This window comes from Oratosquilla oratoria, chromosome 23, assembly GCF_046742065.1.
Source record: "Oratosquilla oratoria isolate Oo_2021 chromosome 23, ASM4674206v1, whole genome shotgun sequence".
In the NCBI taxonomy this organism is placed as follows: domain Eukaryota; kingdom Metazoa; phylum Arthropoda; class Malacostraca; order Stomatopoda; family Squillidae; genus Oratosquilla; species Oratosquilla oratoria.
The window spans coordinates 22358952-22386032 of record NC_134799.1 but is presented as its reverse complement, the minus strand read 5'-3'; the positions used below and the strand labels follow the sequence as shown (position 1 = coordinate 22386032).

At 40.5% G+C, this 27081-nt stretch overlaps 1 protein-coding gene across 2 annotated transcripts in view; it reads left to right on the top strand.

The window, feature by feature from the left end:
- LOC143038023 (uncharacterized) overlaps nucleotides 1-27081 on the top strand; it is a 77884-nt gene that overhangs the window by 30547 nt on the left and 20256 nt on the right. For both annotated transcript variants that reach the window (XM_076206874.1, XM_076206873.1), the window contains exons 3-4: nucleotides 19990-20209; nucleotides 21677-21820. In XM_076206874.1, coding sequence (XP_076062989.1) covers nucleotides 19990-20209; nucleotides 21677-21820 — 364 coding nt within the window. The remainder of the gene's footprint in view (nucleotides 1-19989; nucleotides 20210-21676; nucleotides 21821-27081) is intronic.

Here is a 27081-nt window from a genome sequence, read left to right as displayed (position 1 = left end):
GAAATAAGGAGGTGAGGAGGAGAACAGGCGTGGAAAGGGAACTGGGAGATAGGGTTGATGATAGGGTATTAGGATGGTTTGGACACGTGGAAAGAATGAGTGAAGAAATATTAGTAAAAGAAGTGTGGAAGGCAGAGGTGGAGGGAGTGAACATGAGGGGTCGTCCAAGGATGAGATGGATGGATGGGGTGAAAGGGGCATTACAAAAGAGAGGAATGTCTGTGGAGGAAGGACGGGAGAGGACAGAAGATAGGGGTGAATGGAGAGGGGTTGTGTATAGATGATGCTGTGATGCATGAGAGGGAGTGGGTGGGGGATGGGGGGTGAGGAAGTATGTATGAGAAAAAAAAATTGATGCAGCCCGAAGGGATTTCTCCCTGTCTTCTTTTCTGCATGAGGGGACGGAGAGGGGTGGTCGCCGAATTTATGAAGAGGCCTTGCTGTTGATGTGCTGTGTCTTGCGACACTGCTTCTGACCCAGGGCAGTGGACAGGATGCAGGGATGACCCATCATCCAGGAGGTGCCAAGATAAGAGGGAGGAGGGTGGAGGGGAGTGGAATATATAGGAAATGGAATGGGTGGGAGTGGTTTCTATGCCTTTTTCTTTTTGGATACCCCCCATGTAAGGGGAAAAAGCCTTTGGTATATGTATGTATGTATGTTTTTTGGCTACCTACTTTGTAAGGAGGAAATAGCCATTGGTATGTATGTATGTATGTATTAAATGGGAAAAATGGAATAGTATGAATAACATTTTAATGTCTCACTTCAGGAGAGCCAATTTTGAACAACTGACGAAATATTTATGACAGTTGGTCACATACAAGGCTAGCTTGGAGAACAATAATGGGGATAGCTATCCAAATGAAAAGTAAAGTGAGATCAGGTATGTTGTCAGCCTGATGGTCATCAGCACAATCAGGGATCTAGACAAAGATTGGGTCATGGTGGGAGGTATAAGATCCCCAGTTAAGGCCACATACAAGCAAAGACCTGAGTAAAATAGCAGGGTCAGTGGTCTAGATAAAATGTATAGTGACCTAACCACTATACTTTTGTCTGCCTAGCATATATCTATTTCCGTCAAATTGATAAGGGCAAATACTAATACTCCCAAATGGATGATGGATAGGCTGAAAAATTACATACATATACCAAAGGCTTTTTCCCCCTTACAAGGTAGGTAGCCAAAAAGAAAAAGGCATAAAAACCATTCCCACCCATTCCATCCCTAATATACTCCACTCCCATCTTATCTTGGCACCTCATGGATGATGGGTCATCCCTGCATTTTGTCCCCTGCCCTGGGTCAGAAGCAGTGTTGCAAAGCAGCACATCCACAGCAAGGCCGCTTCATTAAAGTGGTGACCCCCTCTCTCCGTCCCCTCATGCAGAAAATGAGAAGACGGGGAGAAATCCCTTTGGGCTGCGTCAATTTATTTCTCATACATACTACCTCACCCCCCATCCCCAACCCATTCCACCTCATCATCATCATCATCCATATACAACCAATCTCCATTCACCCGTCTTCTGCCCTCTCAGTCCTTCCTCAACAGACATTCTCCTCTTCCCTTTTCACCCCATCCATCCATCTCATCCTAGATCACTCCCTCTTGTTCACTCCCTCCACATCTGCCCTCCATACTTCTTTCACTAGTCTTTCTTCACTTATTCTTTCCATGTGTCCAAAACATCCAAATACTTTTTCATCCACCCTATCTCCCAACTCCCTTTCCACCCCTGTTCTCCTCCTCACCTCCTCATTTCTCACTATCCAGCCTAGTAACCCCCATCATACTTCTCAGACACCTCATCTCAAACACATTCAAACTCCTTCTCTCTTCCTCTCTTATGTTCCATGCTTCTTCCCCATACAGTGCTGTTGGCACAATCACTCTTTCATACAATCTCCTCTTAGCCTCCATTCCCAAATGTCTATTCCTCATTACACTTTTTAATCCATCAAGGCCTTTGCCTGCTTCTCTCAATCTATATTCTACCTCCACCTCCACTCCACCCTTTCCTGCATTTGTACCCATGTATCTAAAAATATCCACTTCCAGTTGCTCTCCCTTAATGCTCACTTCCAGTCTGCTGCCACTTTCACTCCTTGTACATCTCATCACCTTACTTTTACCCACATTTATCTTCAACTTTCTTCTTCCACACACTCTCCCAATCTGTCACCAATTTCCTCAATCCCTCCTCTGATCCTGCCACAAGCGCAGTGTCGTTTGCAAACAACAGCTGGCTCACCTCCTACTTTTCTCCATTTTCTTTAAACATCTCCAATCCCTGACCCACCACCCTTGCATTTACCTTTCACACCATCCCATCCACGTAACCCCTACCAATCCTAAACCAACACTGTTCCTCACCAATTACTCCCTCTGTTCCTTTTATAATCTGCTCAGTCAAGACCCTCCCATAAGCCTTCGCAACTGTATTTAACAAGCTGAGATATCTGAAACTACTACACTAACACTTGTCCCCTTTCCCCTTGTAAAGTGGAAGTACACAGGCACTCATCTAGTCCTCCGGCACCCTACCCTGTTTCAAACATTAAATGACCTCACCACTCAGCCCACCATCACTGTACCTCCTTTTTTTAGACTTTCTGCATGGCATCCATCCAGACCAGGTGCCTTACCTGCTCTCATCATCTTAACAACTGCCTTCACTTCATCCTTCCTTATTTCTCCTCCATTTTCCTCACTCATCACTCTCATTTTCTTAGTACTTCCCACTGCAACTATCTTTCCCTCCCTATCCTCCTTCACATTTAGCAACTCCCTAAAATACTCTGCCCACCTTCCCCTAACTGCCTTCTCTTCCATTATTATCTCTCCATCTGCACCTTTTACCTTTTCTTCTCTTCTTGATTCGCCTCCTCTTCCTCTCTTAATTTATTTCCAAAACATCTTTTTATTACTTTCAAAGTTTTCTGTCATACTCTTACCCCATTTCACATCTGCTTTCCTCTTTACCTCCTTTACCTTTTGCTTTACTTCTCTTCTCTTTTCTTTGTACCTCTCATATGACTCCCTTGTTTTATTTTGATTGTTTGCTCATGACTCTTATGCAAAGTAATCAATTCTCCATGTACAGCTCGGTAATCCAATTTTAAATCTAATTTCTTCCATTAAGTCATTTATTTCATGATTTCTTATGCAATACTATATCTAATTTCTTTATCTATATCTAAGCTTTTTCCTATTTCACCTGGGTTTCTTTGAAACCCTGAGAAAATGTTACTTTCCCACCTTTAGTTTTCCTTGGAGTATGAATTACACAAGGGCGTTTGGGGATGATACCTCTAGGACTTTACAATATACTTGCATCTAATCCTCTTTTTGTTGGTTCATTTGTTATTCTTTCTTCTTCATCTTTCTCCATTTTGCCAAAACTATACTTATTTTAAGAACTGGAAAAACTGGAAAAACTTTTACCGTTCATACAAGTACCATAGTTCACCCATCCCTCACAATAACAACTAGTTTCCTTTGTTGTCGGCATTTGGGCCTGGTATGCATATGTGCCTGGTAGTGAGAAGAGTGTAGAAGAAAGGGAGGCATTTTGGATAGATTTAAATGAGTGCATAGAGGGATTAGGGAGGAATGTCAATGTAGTAATATTGGGAGACCTTAATGCTAGGGTAGGAAATGAACCAATAAAAGGAGTGGTTGGTAAATGTGGAGTTTCAGGAAAGAATTGTAGTGGAGAGTTGATGGTGATGTGTTTAGAAAAAGAGTTTATGATAGCAAATACAGTGTTTCGGAAGAAAGTCAAGCATAAGTACACATGGGAGAGGGTGGTGGATGGAAGGGTGGTAGATAGAGTGTTAATGGACTATATACTGGTAGAGAGGAGTATAATAGGAAGAGTTAAGGATGTACATGTGCTAAGGGGAGAGGGTGGGGGAATATCAGATCATTTTTTGGTGGAAGGTAAGTTGAAAGTGGAGGATAGATGGAGAAAGAGGAAAAGGACAAAAGGTAGGGAGGTGCTTAGAGTGAAAAGGAGAAGGAGTTCAAGAAGAAGCTGAGAGAGGAGTGGGAGGGAATGAAGGATAGAGTAGTAGTAGTAGTAGTATAGGTTTATTCAACAATATTAAATACAATTAGACATACATATATACATTTTTTTTTTTTACAAAATTGGTAGTTGAAAGAGTAGAACTAGGAGTGGAGGAGGAATAGGGAGGGTTGAAGGAGGGAGTCACAAAGTGTGCAAAGATGGTGTGTGAAACTAAGTTGAGAGGGAAGGATGAGTGTGAGTTTGGGAGTGTAGTTGGGAGGTTCTCTGGAGTGAAGAGAGGGTGAGGGACAGAAGGGGTGGCTATACTAGTAAGTGAAGAGATGGTAAACGTGTAGTGGAGTGGAAGGAGGTTTCTTCAAGGTTAATGTGGATGAAGGTGAAACTGGGAAAGGAGATGTGGGTTTTTGTAAGTGCATATGAGCTGGGTAGTGAGAAGAGTGTAGAAGAATGGGAGGCTTTTTGGATAGATTTAAATGAGTGCATAGAGGGATTAGGGAGGAATGTCAATGTAGTAATATTGGGAGACCTTAATGCTAGGGTAGGAAATGAACCAATTGACAAAGTGGTTGGGAAATGTGGAGTTCCAGGAAAGAATCGTAGTGGAGAGTTGATGGTGGAAATGTGTCTAGAAAGAGAGTTGATGATAGCAAATACAGTGTTTTGGAAGAAAGTCAAGCATAAGTACACATGGGAGGGTGGTGGATGGAAGGGTGGTAGATAGAGCGTTGATGGATTATGTAGTGGTAAATAAGATTATGATAGGAAGAGTTAAGGATGTACATGTGCTAAGGGGAGAGGGTGGGGGAATATCAGATCATTTTTTGGTGGAAGGTAAGTTGAGAGTGGAGGATAGATGGAGAAAGGAAAGTGACAAAAGGTAGGGAGGTGCTTAGAGTGAACTCTTTAAATGAAGAGGAAAAGGAGAATGAGTACAAGAAGAAGCTGAAGGAGGAGTGGGAGGGAGTGAAGGATAGAGTAGAGCTGGGTGTGGAGGAGGAATGGGGATGGTTCAAAGAGGGAGTCACAAAGTGTGCAAGGATGGTGTGTGGAACAAGAAGGACAGGAGGAAATAGAAGGAAGGGTAGTGAATGGTGGGATGAGGAAACAAAGAAGGTTGTAGAAGAGAAGAAGCGAGCTTTCACAGATTGGTTACATAATAGGACGAGGGAGTCATATGAGAGGAACAAAGAAAAGAAAAGAGAAGTAAAGTAAAAGGTAAAGGAAGCAAAGAGGAGAGCAGATGTGAAGTGGGGTAAGAGTATGACAGAAAATTTTGAAAGTAATAAAAAGATGTTTTGGAAAGAAGTTAAGAGAGGAAGAGGAGGCAAATCAAGTAGAGAAGAAAAGGTAAAAGGTGCAGATGGAGTGATGATAATGGAAGAGAAGGCAGTAAGGGGAAGATGGGCAGAATATTTTAGGGAGTTGCTAAATGTGAAGGAGGATAGGGAGGGAAAGATAGTTGCAGTGGGAAATGCTAAGAAAATGAGAGTGATGAGTGAGGAAAATGGAGGAGAAATAAGGAAGAATGAAGTGAAGGCAGTTGTTAAGATGATGAAAGCAGGTAAGGCACCTGGTCTGGATGGATGCCATGCAGAATGTCTAAAAAAAAGGAGGTACAGTGATGGTGGACTGGTTGGTGAGGTTATTTAATGTTTGCTGGAGAGAGGGTAGAGTGCCGGAGGACTTGAGGAGTGCCTGTATAGTTCCACTTTACAAGGGAAAAGGGGACAAGTGTGAATGTAGTAGTTTCAGAGGGATTAGCTTGTTAAGTGTAGTTGGGAAGGCTTATGGGAGGATCTTGATTGAGAGGATTAGGAGAGGAACAGAGGGAGTAATTGGTGAGGAACAGTGTGGATTTAGGACGGGTAGAGGTTGTGTAGATCAGATCTTTGTGGTAAGACAAATATGTGAGAAAGCCATAGGAAAGGGGAAGGATATTTTTTTGGCTTTTATGGATCTGGAAAAGGCTTATGCTAGGGTAGACAGAAAGGCACTGTGGGAGGTTATGCAGATATATGGGATAGGAGGAAAGCTTCTAGGAGCTGTCAAGAGTTTTTATGAGAGTAGTAGAGCATGTGTCAGGATTAGAAATGAAGAGAGTGAGTGGTTTGAGGTAAAGGTGGGACTTCGTCAAGGTTGTGTTATGTCGCCCTGGCTGTTCAACTTATACATGGATGGGTTAGTGCGAGAGGTAAATGCAAGGGATTGGAGATGGTTAAAGAAAATTGAGAAAAGTGGGAGGTGAGCCAGCTGTTGTTTGCTGACGACACTGCACTTGTAGCAGGATCGGAGGAGGGACTGAGGAAGTTGGTGACAGAGTTTGGGAGAGTATGTGATAGAAGAAAGCTAAAGATAAATGTGGGTAAAAGTAAGGTGATGAGATGTACAAGGGGTGAAAGTGGCAGTAGACTGGAAGTGAGCATTAAGGGAAAGCGACTGGAGGAAGTGGATAGTTTTAGATACTTGGGTGCGAATGTGGCAGGAAAGGGAGGAGTGGGGGTGGAGGTAGAATGTAGATTGAGAGAAGTGAGTAAATGCCTTGGTGGATTGAAGAGTGTAATGAGGAATAGACATTTGGGAATGGATGCTTAGAGGAGACTGTATTTACCTAGTTGTATTTTGCGGGAAGGGGAGCTATGCTCATGATGTCCCGCCATTGTATCTCGGAGTGTCTAGTTTGTTTTTAAACTCATGAATGGTTTTTGCGCATACTATTTCATTATCTAGTTTGTTCCAAGTGTCCAAAACTCTATGTGGAAAACTGTTTTTCTTCAGTTCTCTTCTATAGCTATGATTTTTTATTTTCTTTCCATGTCCTCTTGTGTTTCTTTTGTCCCAGTTAAGTAAGTTCTCTCTATCAAGTATCTCTGTGCCTTTCATGATTCTGTAGATGGTCAATAGGTCACCTCTCTCTCTTCTTTGCTCCAGTGTCGGTAACTCTAGTTTAGCCAATCTCTCCTCGTATGATAGGTTTGCAAGTGCAGGTGCCATTTTTGTAGCTGCTCTTTGGATTCTTTCTATTTTCTTTATATTCTTTTTGGTACTGGGGGACCACAATGTCGCCGCATACTCTAATCTAGGCCTTATCAATGTAACCAATATTTTTTTTATCATGTCTTTGTCCAAGTATGTAAATGCCACTTTTATTGATCTTAGCAAGTTGTAAGTCTCCCCGACAATTTTGTTAATCTATTTGTCATAGGACAAGTCGTTTGTGATAATTACTCCCAAATCTTTTTCGCATCCTACTTTCTTTACTTCCTTGGTTCCAATTGTGTGTGTGCGTGCATGCGTGTATGTGTCTGTGTTCACATGTACAAGTAAGCATGTACGTGTGTGTGTCTGTGTTCTTATTTGTGTGTACACACACGCGCATTCACAACATACACTTGTTGTCTAACACGTGTCTGTGTGCGTGTGTGCGTGTCTACACATGTGTAAGCGTGTATATGTCTGGTTTTGATCTCCCAAACTACCACCACCAGTAACAAGAACCTCATAAGAGAAATTAAGACATGATAAGCGCAGTCATTATCAGACTTATTAGTTGTGTTCCAAACGAAAGAAACATTACACCTCAACAGGTTAGAGCGGTAGAATTTCACGATAGCACAGCGCGGGTGGTGGAAGCGACAAGCTAAAGCTTGTTGGCTACCCCCCTACCACCCCCTACTCCCCCTCTCCTCCTCTCCTCCTCTCCCTCCCTCCTGCATCAGTACCCGGAGGTTGACACGTGACCCGCAGGCGGCTATCCCCTCGCCCCACACCCTTGTTTGAGCAGTTCCCAGTACATAATGACTGCGTTATCTGAGGATTGACTGAATATGGTAAAATAGAAAGCAGTCACCACAAATGTTTGCGATGTTGCCGTGTGTGTGCATATGCGTGCCCTACTTGGTGCGAATTTTAAAATGGTTCTCTACATTTGAGATGGTTTTGAAATAAAATCCATGTATGATTGAATCCGTGTTATTCGAATCCGCGTTATTTGAGGGACTCCTGGACCACCAAAAAAACACATGTGGTCGGACAGCGAACATTCCAAATTATTGGAAGACATAATGATTGTGCTAAACGAGTTACTGAAAGAGGGTGGAAACATAGTAATCATGGGCGATTTTAATGCAAAAGACATAATCTGGGAAGAAATGATAGTTAACCACTTCATGCCGGGGCAAAATCTCGCGGGCAGCATTAGCTGCCAGACGTATGATGTTGCGTCATAATACTCGCATTATAAAAAATAAAGTCACCGCTGTATCGATCGTTCTCTCTTTCACCCGTGAATTTTGAATAACCATAGAAAATATGATGAAGCCAGTTTACCGAGTATGGGAGCCATGCAGGTACAACTACAATAAATATAATCAAGACGCCGACATCGGCATCCTCGTGTACCCACTTGCTCTTCATGACGCCTACGTAGGCGTCACCGTATGGAAAGGGTTAAATGGGGAGATGAACTCTGGAGCAACATTCTACTGGATGTGACCATCGAATACACCCTAACACAATGGGTTAAGGAAAATACTATAGAAACAATGAGGAACCATCAAAACTAGACTTAATATTAACTTCTGAACCAGATATTGTGAACAAAATGGAATATAAAACACTAATTGGAAAGAGTGACCATATACTAATAGATTTTGAATTAAAAGAACAGAACAATGTAGACAGGAATGACAAACACAGAGAAGGAAGATTAATGTACAGCAAAATGGATTTTGTTAAACTAAGAAAAAATTTCCAAAACACAAACTGGAATAAATTCTTTAAAGAGGAAACAAAGATGGAAGACAAATGGAACATATTCAAAGAAAAGTATAAGGAAGGAATTAACAAATATGTACCAAAAAAGAAACAAAAAGAGATTTACATAAAGTGTTGGTTCAACAAAAGATGTAGTGAGGCTAGAGACAGGAGAGACAAAGCCTATAAGAAATGGAAAAAAGATAAATAAAAACTTCCAAATGGCAAACATATACGGTATAAAACTTAAGAATGAATATGTGAATATACGCAGGAAAGAAAAAAGAAATTATGAAAAAGATATAGACAAATGTGAGGACCAACCTAAACTCTTTTACAGATATATAAATGAAAAACTAAAGGATAAACATGAAATAGTGAAATTGCATGAATGAGAGAAAGAATATATAGATGACACAGAGATGGCAGAAGTTATGATCTGACATTTTAGATCTATTTTTACAATTGAGAGCTCACAATCTTGGGAAGATAGACAACAAGAAAGATCACCCAAAATGAAAGAAATAAAGGTAACACAAAAAGAAATAAGAGACCAGATGAAAAACCTAGGTGTCAGGAAATCGCATGGACCAGATGGAATCGCAAATTGGATACTGAAAGAGTGTATAGATGAACTAACAGATATACTATACAAGATAATTGACTTCTCACTCAAAGAAGGAAAGGTGCTGCAAGACTGGTAAGATGCAAACATAGTACCAATATATAAAGGAGGAAATAGAGAAGATCCTACAAACTTCAGACTAGTATCCCTTACAAGCACAGTAGCAAAAATATGCAAAAAGGTCATCAGAAACAAATGGACCAAACACTTGGAAGAAAATGAAATAATAAACCCCAAACAATTTGGCTTTAGAAGTGGAAGATCATGCACCACAAACCTAATCTGCTTTTACTCAAGATTAATTGAGATAATACAAGAAAGAGATGGCTGGGCAGGTTGCATCTTTTTGGATTTGCAGAAGGCATTCGACAAAGTACCACATAAAAATTTAATAAGAAAAATTGAAATAATAGGAGGAATACAAGGTAAACTGCTGGAATGGATGACGGATTTCTTAACTGAGAGAAAAATGAGAGTGGTACTTAGAGACAAAAATTCGAACTGGGAAGATGTGAAAAGTGGCATCCCACAAGGCTCTGTTTTGGCTCCTTTAATGTTTGCCATATATATAAATGATATGGATGAGGCAGTAAACTGTTACATGAACTTCTTTGCTGACGATGCCAAATTACTCAAGAATAAGAACAGAAGAAGATTGCATATCACTACAAGAAGACCTAGACAAAATATGGGAATGGAGTCGGAAAAGTGAGATGAATTTCAACATTAAAAAATGTAGCATAATGGAATTTGGAAAAAGTAAAAATAGAGTATTGGGACAGTACAAAATTGGCAACAAAGTCAAAAAAGTAAATTCAGAAAGGGACCTGGGAGTAATCATCTCAAGTGACTTGACACTAAATTATTTGGAGAGACTTATAACTTTTGAGGTCAATGAAAGTGGCCTTTGACTATATAGATGAGATGGTTAAAAAAAAATAGTGGTTACACTGATAAGACCTAAACTAGAATATGCTGCAACACTATTGGCACATAGCACAAAGAAGAATATAAGAAAGTTAGAAAGAATACAAAGAGCAGCGACAAAGATGGCACCTATACTGACAAACCTGACATACGAACAAAGATTAGAAAAATTACATCTGTCATCACTGGAACAGAAGAGAAAGAGGCAATTTGTTGACCATTTTCAGAATTATGAAAGGGATGGAAATTCTCAACAGAGACAACTTATTAAAGTGGGACAGAAAAGAAACAAGAGGACATGAAAAGAAACTAAAGAAAGACAGCTACAGAAGAAACCTGAAAAAGAATAGTTTCCCACATAGAGTGATTGATGTGTGGAAGAAACTGAATGGAGAAACAGTGAATGCCAAAACGATTTTAAGAATAAACTGGATGTGGAGAGATACGAAAACGGGTTACCATGAGCATAGCTCTCGTCCCGTAAAATACAACTAGGTAAATACATCTTTCCCAGTTTCACCCTCATCCACATTATCCTTGAAGAAATCTTCCACTCCATGACACGTTTACCTATCTCTTCACTTACTAGTATAGCCACCCCTTCTCTCCCTCGCCCTCTCTTCACTTCTTAGAACCTCCCAACTACACTCCCAAACTCACACTCGCCCTTCCCTCTCAACTTAGTTTCACTCAAAACCAACACATCCATCTTTCTTCTCACAAACATACTACCTATCTCTTCCCTTTTACTCTCATCTGTACCACATCCATGCACATTAACCACTTCAGTACGGGACTTAAATCTCGCGGGCAGCAGCCAATGCCAGCCGTACGATGTGTTGTAATAATACTTGCAACATAAAATATAGGCACCGCTTATATCGATCGTTCTCTCTTTCACCCGCGAATTTTGAAAACCACAGAGAATGGGATTCAGGGCACATTTGAGAGAATGTAAAAACACAGGGGCGACTACAATAAATATAATCAAGACGCCGATATGGCAGCGTCGCGAATCCACTTGCTCCTCATGACGCCTACGTAGGCGGCACCGTATGGAAGGGGTTAAAAGATCCAAACCTTAGTGTACTGGTTGGAAAACTTCTAGACCCTTTTATGCCTTTCATTTTTTTACGAATGTCCCTCGTGTGGCTACAGGGAGAAGGATGACTAGTCCCAATCCCTGTCCCGTTTTTCTTGCCTCTTACGATCCAAGTGGGAATACTTAGTGGCAGCATTCTTTTCCCCCCACCACAGGGTAGGCAAAACAAGGAAATGAAATTCAGAGAAATGGTATAGGACAGCAACAAGGGGTTGGGGGACAGCATAACGGAGGGACAGTAGCAGTATAATAAAAGTTTCATAATTTCTCTGTGAGCAGAGCCCTCCTCTATCACAAACAAAATGACGTGTGGCTACTTTGCCACAACAACATGCAGCCAATAACTAGACGGGGAAATGAAAAATGAAAAATAAAAAATTAGATTGGAATAAAAACAGGGCTTTATGTCAATAAAAAACTGGAAAACACACCTTAAATGTAAGTATAATAATATAGCTGGACTGTTTAAAAAGAACACGCACACAGTAAAATGTATATTCAGGGGGTCACCGCAATTCAATAGGGATGGGGCGGTCTATCATCGGTCGAACCTGGGTTTTGTCGAATCATGATGCAGTTTTTCCCATAGGAATACATTGTAATTAGGGGGAATAGGGACTGACCTCCAGCCCAGATCCCCCCCAAAATATCACTATGGCCTCTAAAAAACACTAACTTAGACTACATCAATAATATTAATGGCTTCATTTATATCTAATTTTGTTTATTAAACACATCAAGCTGCTGTACAGAACTTTTTTGGTGGTGGATGTTGTGGCCCGCAAGTCCTCCCACAGTGACAAGGCACACTCCTGCATAAGCCCCATGCCGATCGGCATCTTGTGTTGTGTCCTGTCCTCTATCCACTTGATCAACATGTCCTCCATCATGTTGAGACGGGAGTCCCTTGAGCCATGGAGAACAAGGGAAATCGTGGAAGATGTTGATGCAGCGGTACTTGTCCCTGTTCTTCCAAATCGTTGATACTGTTGATCTCGGGACACCCATTTCCGCTGCAACGGCAGAATGAGCCATACCTGCCTCACACTTTCTTATAAGCTCAAGATTATCTTTGAAAGGCAGGAAAGTGTGTTTCTCAGGGGTGGGGTCGGAGGTGGATTTGCGCGGCATGGTGGAGGTGGAACAGAGGAGCGTGGCTTGCCTTGACAATGGCTGGGGCGAGAGTGATACAGAGTGGCGCGTTGGGAGTGGCGGCAAATTCGACTGGGTGGGTGGCGTGTGAGATTTGAATGTTGAAGTGTTGAGTCTGGCTGTCGAACCTTGAGGGTTCAGTATAAATTAGCTACTGTCGAATTTGCGATAATTCGAATTGTGAACGGTTGAATTGCGGTGACCCCCTGTACATACATATTCCAAACTGTTGGAAGATACAAAATATGAACTAATATACTGAAAGAGGAAATAAAGTAATTATGGGTGATTTTAACTCAAAAGAAATACGTTGGGAAGAAATGACAGTGAAGGGTGGAGAAGACCTGTGGGGAAACATACTACTTGATATGACCATTGAATGCACAAAGACTCAGTGGATAAAAGAATATACCAGACACAGAAACAATGAGGAACCATTGAGACTAGATTTAATACTTATGTCAGAACCTGAAATTGTGGACAGAATTGATTACAAAACTCCAATAGGGAAGAGTGACCATGTACTAATAGAATTCAAACTAAAAGAGCAATTTGACTTAAGAAGAAATGAGAAACATAGAAAAGGAAGACTAATGTACAACAAAAGAAATTTTGAGAAACTCAAAAAATTATTTTGAAACATAAACTGGGATAAATTCCTAAATGAAGAAACAAAGATGGAAGAGAAATGGAATATACTAAAAGAAATTTATAATGAGGGAGTGAACAAATATGTACCACAACAAAAGCAAGAAAGAGTATACATAAAAAGCTGGTACAACAAAAAATGTAGTAAGGCTAAGGATAGAAGAGACAAAACTTGGAAAAGATGGAAAAAAAGACAAAAAGAGAGTAAATGGCAAACGTATATCAAACAAAGAAATGATTATGTAAAAATACGCAGAGATGAAAAGAGAAAATATAAAAGAGATATAATAGAAGAATGCAAGGAACAATCTAAACCATTGTACAGGTATGTAAATGGTAAACTAAAAAATAAACAAGAAATGGAAAAGCTGCGCCAGGGAAATTATGAATGTACAGAGGAAGTGGAAATGGCTTAAATTATGAACAATCATTTTAAATTGGTATTCGCCCTGGCTGATCAACTTATACATGGATGGGGTGGTGCGAGAGGTGAATGCTAGGGTAGTGAGTCAGGGATTGGAGATGGTTAAAGAAAATGGAGAAAAGTGGGAGGTGAGCCAGCTGTTGTTTGCAGACGACACTGCGCTTGTGGCAGGGTCAGAGGAGGGATTGAGGAAGCTGGTGGCAGAGTTTGGGAGAGTATGTGATAGAAGAAAGCTAAAGATAAATGTGGGTAAAAGTAAGGTGATGAGATGTACAAGGGGTGAAAGTGGCCGTAGACTGGAAGTGAACATTAAGGGAGAGCGACTGGAGGAAGTGGATATTTTTAGATACTTGGGTGCAAGTGTAGCAGGAAAAGGTGGAGTGAAGGTGGAGGTAGAATGTAGATTGAGAGAAGCGAGTAAATGCCTTGGTGGTTTAAAGAGTGTAATGAGAAATAGACATTTGGGAATGGATGCGAAGAGGAGACTGTATGAAGGAGTGATTGTGCCAACAGCACTGTATGGGGCAGAAACGTGGAACATAAGAGAAGAAGAGAGAAGGAGTTTGAATGTGTTTGAGATGAGGTGTCTGAGAAGTATGGTGGGGGTTACTAGGCTAGATAGAGTGAGAAATGATGAGGTGAGGAGGAGAACAGGGGTGAAAAAGGATTTGGGAGATAGGGTTGATGAAAGAATATTAGGATGGTTTGGACACATGGAAAGAATGAGTGAAGAAAGACTAGTAAAAGAGGTATGGAAGGCAGATGTGGAGGGAGTGAACATGAGGGGACGTCCTAGGATGAGGTGGATGGATGGGGTGAAGGGGGCTTTGGGGAAGAGGGGAATGTCTGTTGAGGAAGGAAGGGAGAGGACGGAAGACAGAGGTGAGTGGAGAATGGTTGTATATGGATGATGTTGTGACTGCATGAGGAGGAATGGTCGGGGGGGTGGGGTAGTATGTGTGAGTAAATTTTGACGCAGCCCGAAGGGATTTCTCCCCGTCCTCTCCTTATATGCAAAGGGGGACGGAGAGGCGGGGTCGCCGATTAAATGAAGCGGCCTTGCTGTGGATGTACTGTGTCTTGCGACACTGCTTCTGACCCAGGGCGGTGGGCAGGGTGCAGGGATGACCCGTCATCCAGGAGGTGCTCAGATGAGAGGAAGGGTGGGAGGGGTGTGGAATGTATTTAGGGATGAAATGGGTGGGAGTGTTTTTATGCCTTTCCCTTTTTGGCTACCTCCCTTGGAAGGGGGAAAAAGCCTTGGTATATGTATGTATGTATTCACAATTGAAATTTCACAGAACTGTGAGGGAATAGAGAGAGATCCCCCCCCCCCATTGAAGGAAATAACTGTAACACAAGGAAATCAGAGACCAAATAAAAAATCCTTGATGTCAGAAAATCACACGGTCTGCATGGAATTGCAAATTGGATATTGAAAGAATGCATAGAGGAGTTGACGGACAAAATATACAATATACAGGTAAACGTCGACTTACGATGGCCGCGACTTACGATTGTTCGACTTTACGATGACGACGACGATATGATAATTTAACCCCTTCCATACGGTGCCGCACACGTAGGCGTCATGAGGAGCAAGTGGATTCGCAACGCTGCCATATCGGCGTCTTGATTATATTTATTGTAGTCGCCCCTGTGTTTTTACATTCTCTCAAATGTGCCTGAATCCCATTCTCTGTGGTTTTCAAAATTCGCGGGTGAAAGAGAGAACGATCGATATAAGCGGTGACTATATTTTATGATGCGAGTATTATTACGTCACGTCGTACGGCTGGCATTGGCTGCTGCCCGCGAGATTTAAGTTCCGTACTGAAAATACATATTATAGTGTTTGAATATGGTAAAAAGGATAAAAATAATTAAATAAACTACTGTACATGTTTAATAGGCTATATTCAGTATCTCTGGTGGTTAATATACAGGTAGGCTAAGTACAGTGACCACGGAACAGTGATACACAAATTGGGGATCGACTTACGATGAAATCGTCTTACGATGGCTCTATCGAAACCTAATGCCATCGTAAGTCGACGTTTACCTGTACAGACGCTCCTCAACTTACATTTTAGTTACGTTCCGAACGGCCGAACATAAGATGAAAATGAACGTAAGTTATTACTGTACTATATATCCGTAAATTCTATTACCGTATCTTATAAAACACCCCTAAATCATTAATTATACACATAACATTGTAAAATAATAACATTAATTTCAAATAAATTAAATTCAAACAACATAAATTGAGATGGTGGAGGAGGAGGGGGAGGAGGAGGAGGAAGATGAGGCAAGGCATGTTCAGTTTGTCGTTTGTGCAATGTAAACAATGGACGCAGTGTCATGCGCAAGTATCGTTTGAACTACGGAGAGCTCGCTAAACTAAAAAATTCACTCAAAAAATTGAAAAAAAAAAAAATTAGTCAGTCAGTTCAAACGTAAAATCGAAAAAACGTAAAACGAATGAACGTAAGTAGAGGAGCATCTGTAATTACATACTCACTCAAAGAAGGAAAGGTACCACAGCACTGAAAAAATGCAAATATTATACCAATATATAAAGGAGGAAACCAAGAAAATCCAACCACAGACCGGTCTCCCTAACAAGCACAATAGCAAAAATGTGTGTAAAAGTTATCAAAAGTAGATGGATTAAATATCAGGAAGAAAAAACTACTGAATCCAAATCAATTTGAATTTAGACAAGGAAGATCATGTACAACAAACCTGACCTACTTTTATTCAAGAATCAATAGGTGACATCAAAGGAAAATTATTGGAATGGATGGAAGACTTCCTAACTGGGAGAAAAATGAGGGTAGTAATTAGAGATAAATACTTGAATTGGGAAGAAATTATAAGTGGTGTCCCGCAAGGTTCGGTATTGGCTCTAATAAAGTTTGCCATATATATATATATAGATATATATATAAATGACATGGATGAAGGAGTGGAGTTTGGAAAAAGTAAAAATAGAATATCAAGAAATTATAAAATTGGTGAAGTCAAAAAAGTGAACTTGGAAAGAGACCTTGGAGTGTCATGTGTCATGACCTTGTTTGTCATGTGTCATGACCTTGGAGTGTCCAGTGTCATGTCTTTGCTGATTATTAATCAGCAAAGATATGACACCGGACAAACATATCAGTAAAATAGTTGGAATGTGGTTATTATTGTTAGGGAATTGCATTGTTTACCTTAAGTTACAGCGATTTCCCTCAAGGCTTGTTTAATTTCGATTCAGGAACCTTTCCTGAAACTGCGAACCGCACTATCGTAACTTTGATTAAGATACAATTAACCTCCCCTCCCTCCTTATTTTATTAAACCTATGATGTAATTTTGGTTTATAAATCGGGAACTTTGAGAATTTGCTTAAAGTATAAGTTGTCCCGTGGCTTCGAAGCTTTTATGAACTCGTAAGAGTCCCTGCCGAACGACACTGCTTTTCGTCACTGAACGTCAGATTACCTTCAGCATTGGTACCAGACGCTTCTCTCAAGAAACCTCGGCTTAGGACTTTTACGGTTCTCATAGGAAGCCATCAAGATTTCACTTCAACTTCAGACTACCAATGTCTGAGAACAGAAACAAGTAAGTTCTCAGACTGTACCACTGAAATTTTTAAACCATAACTGCGATAGGAGAAACCTTCAACCTATTAAGGTTAATGAAAGTGGCATTTGATTACTTGGATGAGGAAATGATTTAAAAAATATTAATTAAACTAATAAGACCAAAACTGGAGTATGCAGCAACACTATGGACACCCAGTACTAAAAAGAATATAAAGAAATTAGAGAGAATACAAAGAGCAATGACAAAGTTGGCACCAACACTCTCCAAATTAACATACGAACAAAGATTGTCCAAATTGGAACTACCAACTCTGGAACAAAGAAGAGAAAGAGGAGATCTACTGACTATTTATAGAATCATGAAAGGAATGGAAGTCCTAGATAGGGATGATTTATTAAAATGGGACAAGAAGACACAAAAAGAAACTCAAAAAGGATAACTATAGAAGAGATCTGAAAAAGAATAGCTTCCCACATAGAGTACTGGATACCTGGAATGAATTAGATAAACAGTGTGTGCAAACACTATTCAAGATTTTAAGAAAAAACTTGGTACTGAAAGATACAAAGACAGGTCACCATGAGCATAGCTTCCTTCCCATATAATACAACTAGGTAAAATGCCATTATCAAAATAGCATATGACATCAACAAATACCTCTCTAGAACAAATTACAAACCCTCAACTCTAGAAAATAAAAAGATAATCAAAGAAATTAGGAAAATCAAGCCAGACATAAATGCTATCTTCTTTTCTGGGATGCAACAACGAAATATAAACTAATTTAGAAGGCTCTAACAAGCTCTTGAATATATTCCTAAAACACCTTATTAGCTATAAAAATCATGACTAATATCCTCAACCATTCTTGGTTACACAATAAGATTCCAGATAACTGGAAAAGGGCTCTCATAGCACCAGTATTAAAACTAACCAAGCCACCATCATGCTAACCAATTTTACTACTATCCACCATTTCCAAGCTGATGGAAAGATTAGTGGCAGGAAATATTGCAACAAAACTACCCACCTCCCCTAACCAATATAGATTTGAAAAGGGCCACATCACCAGCACATTGTTCACAAACATCTTCCAGTAAGTGTTGGAGAGCTTCAATAGGAGGGCTCCATTAGAAGGAACTGTTATGGTAAGTTGGTAACAATTGACATAAACAAGGCAGGTGACAAAGTCCCCAGACATATGTAATCAAAAAAGATTAGAGACAGATTTTCACAAAAATTGTAAGAAATGGCTAATTTCTTAGTAAGGAGGCAGTCCAAAGTAACCAAAAACAACCAAATCCTTGGGACAAAAAGACTGTACAGTGGTGTCCCAAAGAGTTATTTTTTCACCAATAATTTATCACCAGAATTTTTCTCAATCAACTTCAATTATATTTCTCAGACTTTTCCAAACATGGAGAGCTGACAACTAATGACTGCTCTCTTTCTCCCAATCAGTTTCAGCTGGTAACATAGAAGCAGTCCCACACTAATATACATACATATACCAAAGGCTTTTTCCCCCTTACAATGGAGGTAGCCAAAAAACAAAGCCATAAAAACCACTCCCACCCATTCCATCCCTATCACATCCCACTCCCCTCCACCCTCCTCTCTCCCTCTTATCTTGGCACCTCCTAGATGATGGATCATCCCTGCATCTTGTCCACTGCCCTGGGTCAGAAGCAGTGTCACAAGACACAGCACATCCACAGAAAGGCCGCTTCATTAAATCGGCGACCCTCCCCCTCTCCATCCCCTCATTCAGAAAAGGAGAAGACGGGGAGAAAGCCCTTTGGGCTGTGTCAAAATTTTTCTCACACATACTCCCTCTCCCCCACCCCTCACCCATTCCACCTCATGCATCACAACAGCATCCATATACAACCATTCTCCATTCACCCCTGTCTTCTGTCCTCTCCTGTCCTTCCTCAACAGACATTACCCTCTTCCCCGAAGCCCCTTTTACCCCATCCATCCATCTCATCCAAGGTTGCCCCCTCATGTTCACTCCCTCCACATCTGCCTTACACACCTCTTTTACTAGTCTTTCTTCACTCATTCTCTCCATGTGTCCAAACCATCCCAATACTCTTTCATCCACCCTATCTACTAGCTACCTTTCCACCCTCATTCTCCTCCTTACCTCCTCATTTCTCACTCTATCCAGCCTAGTAACCCCTATCATACTTCTCAGACACCTCATCTCAAACACATTCAAACTCCTCTCTTCCTTTCTTATGTTCCATGTTTCTTCGCCATACAGTTCTGTCGACACAATCACTACTTCATGCAATCTCCTCTTAACATCCATTCCCAAATGTCTGTTTCTCATTACACTTTTTAATCCACTAATACTAATATAACACTGACAATAGTTCAACATGTCTTGCCATAGAGATCTGTTGAGGTGGGGGGGGGGGCATGGACTATTGCCAGCCACTGTGGGGCTGTGCACTTAGTAAAACCAGGGGCAACACTTAGTCATTTAACTGTCTCAAGCAGTAGGCAGGGGACAAGGATGACTCCTCATCCACAAGATGCCAAGATGGGAGTGATAACAAATGTATTTTTGGCAGGATGTGGGATTAGAGGAAGGCTGGGTGTATGCTTTGATTTTGCCATCCCCTATATAAGGGGGAAAGGACCTTTTGATGTATGTATGTACAGGTACGGTAGGGTTTTACTAAGTAAACATTTCTTTTGCTTTGCAGTGGTATTAATTTAAAGCCCCATGGTCTTCCACAATGTGATGTGAAAGCCCAAGAAAAACTGAGGAGTGATTTGCAAGCAGCTGCTAAATTATGTGGTATATGCATCACTAAAGTAGACTCAAATTTTGCAATATCAGATGATGACCTGACGGAGGTTTGGAGTGTTGAAGGAGAACTTCGTTCACATACTTTCAAGATGTCTTTTATCAGAGAAGGCAAGGTGAGTTATGATTGGTGTAAGGTTTTATTTACTTTGAAGATTGTCAGAGTAACATAGAAAGTGGTTTGGAAATTGTGGATATTGTAGAAGCATGGAAATGAGGTAGAATTATATTGGTTCAAAGCTGTTAAGCTTAGATATCATAAGGTAGGACAGTTGGGCACCTCCTGGGGGGTAAATAAGCATTCTATTCAAATGGAGTAGTATTGTTTGGTTAACAATAAGGTGGAGTAAAACGCTGCACGTCAAAAGTTAATATATTGTACGTGGAAAGTACAATCTACGTCTTCACACTTTCACCCCAGTCAAGAAAAATGCCTTGATATGCACCCTAAGAGCTCACGCTGTTCACTGCATGCGTGACTAAGCACCGGGTGGTCTGATCCAAAAACAGTTGCTAAATCTAATTTATACAATTATTTTAATTATTCACTCGCACACAGAAATTTTACATTCATACACTTTCAGTTACATGACAACTTAAATTTGATAGTAATCATGATCTATATCCCATTCATTCAACTTTCACATTACAAATAAATTGATAATTACTTAAGAGGTATCAATGGTAATAAGTAAGTTCTCGAACATTCACGCTGTGACACGCATGTACATACACACATACAGAATTCTAACTACGCATTTAACTGAATCTACATGTAGCATAATGCTAGCAACTTAGAGTACAATAGTAGGAGCTGTTTTGTATGTAAAACTATCTGATACTTCTTGGTCAGGCCTCACTACTGAATCTGGAAAAATAGTAATAATGATGATAATGATAATAATGATGTGAGTGGTTTCGACAGTTGGACTTAATGACTCTACCACTGGGACTTGAACCCTTGACTACATCATTTTATCACTAGACAAGGACACAGTTCTGCTTTTTGTGGCATGATGAGTAGTGTCCTTGTCTAGTGAAAAAACAACATAATAATAATGATAATGACAATAATAATGATCTATCTAATCTATCTATATACCAAGGGCCTCTTCCCCTATATAAGGGAGATAGACTCGCAGAAATATCTCTTAAGAAAAGCAAGAATTACTCCAGCATTAATAAAATACCAACACAGAAAAGGCCTGACCATAGAGGCAAATTGCCCCTGGTGCAAACATTACACAGAGGACACTGAACACCTTATATTACATTGCCTCACCTTAGCAATACCTAGGTAACAACACAATATTTCTTCCTTAAGTGCCTTATCAGTCCATTGGCTGCTGGCAGCTACTAGGGAGCTGTAAGTTTCCTGCAAGACAGACCTAAGGCAGCAGACTGATTTCTTTCAACACATTGCTAATAATTAATATTTCCCTTAAGACAGATTTCCTTCTCTGCTGGAAATTTGAACTTTCACCCTCATGGAGAGAATGCCCCAGATTGAAAAATGCTGATCGAGGTTCTTTGACCATTACATTTATAGTGTCATCATATATAATCTCATACTATGTTTCCAGGTTGGCAATGAAGCAAACATGAAAGTCAAGGAGGTAAGCACAATAGAGTGTCTGCCACACCATCAGAAATTGGATGAATTGATTACATTTATGAAAGAAGTGCCACAACCTTACATGTTCTTCATGGGACTATTCAGTTTGCAGGCAAGTCAAATTAATTCTATCATATATTTCTTGTATACTTGTGTTTTCAATTTACATACATATATCAAAGGCTTTTTCCCCCTTACAAGGGAGGTAGCCAAAAACCAAAGGCGTAAAATCCACTCCCACCCATTCCATCCTCACATACTCCACTCCCATTCACCCTCCTCCCTCCTTTTATCTTGTATTTTCAATTTACATACATATATCAGAGGCTTTTTCTCCCTTACGAGGGAGGTAGCCAAAAAACAAAGGCATAAAATCCACTCCCACCAATTCCATCCTTACATACTCCACTCCCATTCACCCCCCTCCCTCCCTGCATCTTGCCCACTGCCCTGGTTTAGAAGTAGTGTTGCAAGGTACAGCACATCCATAGCAAAACTGCTTCATTTAATTGGCAACCATTCCCTCATGCAGAAAAAGAGAAGAAGGGGAGAAATCCCTTCGTGCTGCATCAAAAGATTTTTCACACATACTCCCTCCCCCCCATCCCCCACCTCCTCTTTCATGCATCACAGCATCATCCACACACAACCATTCTCCATTCACCTCTATCTTCTGTCTTCTCCCATCCTTTCTCAACATACATTCCCTTCTTTCCCAATGCTCCTTTTACCCTATCCATCCATCTCATCCTTGGTCACCCCCTCATGTTCACTCCTTCCACATCTCCCACACCTCTTTCTTCACTCATTCTTTCCATGTTTCTAAATCATCCCAATGCTCTTTCGTCAACCCTATCTCCCAATTCCCTTTCCACCCTCATTCTTCTCACCTTGTTTCTCACCCCATTCAAACTCCTCCTTCCTTACTTATGTACCATGTTTCTGCCCCATACAGTGCTGTCAGTACAATCACTCCTTCATACAATCTCCTGTTAGCATCCATTCCCAAATGTCTATTTCTCATTACACTTTTTAATCCCCCAAGGCATTTACTTGCTTCTCTCAATCTGCATTCTACCTCCACCTCCACTCCTCCCTTTCCTGCCACATTTGCACCCAAATATCTAAAACTATCCACTTTTTCTAGTCTCACTCCCATAATACTCACCTCCAGTCTGCTGCCACTTTCTCCCTTTGTATATCTCATCATCTTACTTTGACCCACATTTATCTCAATGCACACCTTCCCAAGCTCTGTCACCAGCTTCCTCAATCCCTCCTCTGATCCTGCCACAAGCGCAGTGTCGTTAGCAAGCAATAACTGGCTTATCTCCCGCTGTTCTCCATTTTCTTTAACCATCTTCAATACCCAACCCATTACCCTTGCCTTTACCTCTCACATCACCCCATCCATGTATAAAATGAACAGCCAAGGCAACATAACACATCCCTGAAGAAGTCCCACCTTTACCTCAAACTACTCACTCTTTCCATTTCTGATTCTAACACATACATACAAATATATATATATATATATATATATATGTATATATATATATATGTATATGTATATATATATATGTATATATATATATATGTATATATATATATATGTATATATATATATATATATGTATATATACAGTAGTGGGATTCAGCCGGTTCTTACCTATTCGCTAGAACCGGCTCACGCAAATTTGTCAGTTCAGCGAACCGGCTAACTGGCGAACCGACTAGTTGCTCAGCTGGTCAGTTGTCTTCTGCATCTCATCCGATAAGTACCGGGACGGTATGTTTCGTAACTTTTGTTAGTGATTTATTGCATAGTTTATTTACACAAGTGGTTACCAGTTTTTTTTCATGTATATAGTGCTTGGTTTCTCTGTATATTTGTGTTATTAAACTACATTTTATTATAATTATGGACATACATACATACACGCACTCTCATACACACTCCTTAGGCCTACCCACACAAACATGTTTGTTTATAAATAACACAAATGCATTGCACACATGCACACACATACTCATGTACATGTACACATATGCACACGTGTAAGCACATACATAGCCTATACATGCACACACTACCCCCACACAAACATGCGTCCGTAAAAAAGTAAATACACCTGCACTAGGTTGCCCAAATCGAATTTTTTGATCACGAGACTAACTATAGGTTGGCACCCAGGTCTATACCCCATTTTTTTTTCCACCTGACAATTTTTCAGGTTTTTCGTATGTAAATATTTGAATATTTTTTACGTTTGGCAGCCAGAGATGCATTTTAAATATAATATTGTTAGTTTTCCATATTTCTAGTTAGAATATTTAATTGATAACAATAATATAAAGAAAATGTGGCTAAGAAGTGGTTGCAAATTAGTGTCAGATGGAAATACACCGACTATAACAGAACCGGCTGACGAAAAATTTGAATCCCACTACTGTATATATACATATATATGTATGTATGTATGTATGTATATATATATATATGTATATATATACATATATATACATATATAAATATATATATATCATCACTGAAACGATGATATTGGTAATTGAGTTGTTTGTATGAACCAAACAAGATGACTTGGTACATTTTGTATATTTGTGTATTCATGTATTGATTAAAGTATTTGGATATCTATTTAACATATTGTAATTACTAAATAAATGTATCACAAACATATTTATTCCATTGGAATTGTATATAATGTACTGTATTTGTGAATGGGATCATTCACATGGCTGTTACCAGGATAGATGACGCTCATTACACCAACATTCTTGCTAGTGATTGCAAGGAGTGAAATGGGCTGTGAGCAAGGGATCAGCGACCAAGGTGAAAATGTTGTGAAGACTTATGTCCCTACCCTGGTGATGTTTTTGGCTTTCACATTAAAAAGCTTGGAGCATTAATGTGAGTTATGATTTCTAGTTTTATGTAATAGATGGATCTATGTATGAATATTAATTTGTAATACATTCACAGGTTGAAATTAAATGATTACGGCAGTCCATGGATTTTTAGTGTGAAACATTAGGTCTCTGCCTAGGTAATGTTGAAATGTTTCACACTAAAAATCCGTAGACTGCCATAATCATTTGATTTCAACCTGTGAATGCATTACAAATTAATACTCATACATAGGTCCATATTATACATCATAACGTGAAATTTATTGAAACTATCAAACAATAACAAGGGCACCTTATACAGCCTACATTGAAATGAGAATGAACATAATCCTCTCCTGAATTCCTATGTAATAAATATATTTTGAACAATCGCAACTACAAATATAATTACAATAGCGTGTAGTGTACAGACATACATACATGTAACAAAGACTTTTTCCCCCTTACAAGGGAGGTAGCCAAAAAACAGAGTTTAAAAACCATTCCCACCCATTCCATCCCTAATACACTCCACTCCCCTCCACCCTCTACCCTCCCTCTTATCTTGGCACCTCCTGGATGACGGGTCATCCCTGCATCTTGTCCACTACCCTGGGTCAGAAACAGTGTCGCAAGACACAGCACGTCCACCGCAAGACTGCTTCATTAAATTGGCAACCCCCCCATCTCTGTCCCTTCATGCAGAAAAGGAGAAGACGGGGAGAAATCTCTTCGGTCTGTGTCAAATTTGTCTCACACATACCTCACTCCCCATCCCCCCACCCATTCAACCTCATGCATCACAACATCATCCATATACAACCATTTTCCATTCACCCCTGTCTTCTGTCCTCTCCCGTCCTTCCTCAACAGACATTCCCCTCTTCCCCAAGGCCCCCTTCACCCCATCCATCCTTCTCATCCTAGGTCACCCCCTCATGTTCACTCCCTCCATATCTGCCTTCCATACCTCTTTTACTAGTCTTTCTTCACTCATTCTTTCCATGTGTCCAAACCATCCCAATGCATCCACCCTATCACCCAACTTCCTTACCACCCCTGTTCTCCTCCTCACCTCATTTCTCACTCTATCCAGCCTAGTAACCCCCATCATACTTCTCAGACGCCTCATCTCAAACACATTCAAACTCCTTCTCTCTTCCTCTCTTATGTTCCATGTTTCTTCCCCATACAGTGCTGTTAGCACAATCACCCCTTCATACAATCTCCTCTTAGCCTCCATTCCCAAATGTCTATTCCTCATTACACTTTTTAATTCACCAAGGCATTTACTCGCTTCTCTCAATCTACATTCTACCTCCACCTTTACTCCACCTTTTCCTGCCACATTTGCACCCAAGTATCTAAAACTATCCACTTCCTCCAGTCGCTCTCCCTTAATGCTCACTTCCAATCTGCTGCCACTTTCACCCTTTGTACATCTCATCACCTTACCTTTACCCACATTTATCTTCAACTTTCTTCTTTCACACACTCTCCCAAACTCTGTCACCAACTCAATCCCTCCTCTGATCCTGCTACAAGCGCAGTGTTGTCTGCAAACAATAGCTGTCTCACCTCCCGCTTTTCTCCATTTTCTTTAACCATCTCCAATCCCTGACCCACCAACCTTGCATTTACCTCTCGCACCACCCCATCCATGTATAAGTTGAACAGCCAGGGCGACATAACACATCCCTGACGAAGTCCCACCTTTACCTCGAACCACTCACTCTCCATTTCTAATCCTGACACATGCTCTACTACTCTCATAAAAACTCTTGACAGCTCCTAGAAGCTTTCCTCCTATCCTGTATATCTGCAATACCTCCCACAGTCCCTTCCTGTCTACTCTGTCATAAGCCTTTTCCAGATCCATAAAAGCCCAAAAAACATCCTTCCCCTTTCCTATAGCTTTCTCACATACAGTAGAAGCCCGATTTAACGAATCTCAATTTAGCGGAAGCTGAAATTAGCGAACTGCAAATAGCAATAACGAAAATGCTCAACTTAGCGGAAATGGTCTACTAAGTTGACCATTTTCCGCTAGCTGGCCAGACGCACGTCTACGGAAATAGCTCAATTTTCCAAAGATAGGTGTCGCTAACAACGGATCATTCTCACTCTTTCTCTGCCTTTCGACCCCCTAGCAATCTACTGACCCCCTTTCAACCCCTTGGATGGTCTCATCAACCCCTAGGGGTCGGTATTGACCCCCTTTTGACCCCTTGGCTATTTATCGACCCCTTGGATGGTCTCATCGACCACTTTGGGAACCCCTGCTCTAGCCCTTCATATTTCGATCCTGAGATCTGGTTCTTATACCTAATCGTTACATCCCTTACAAACCCATCTCATCCAGCCGGAGCTTCAACAACCTGAGCCAGCCTCCAGTGTCCCCTTAAAGCATTATTATCCTGTACAGGTACTGAATCATCCACTCGTAGATTCCTCTTGGCAACA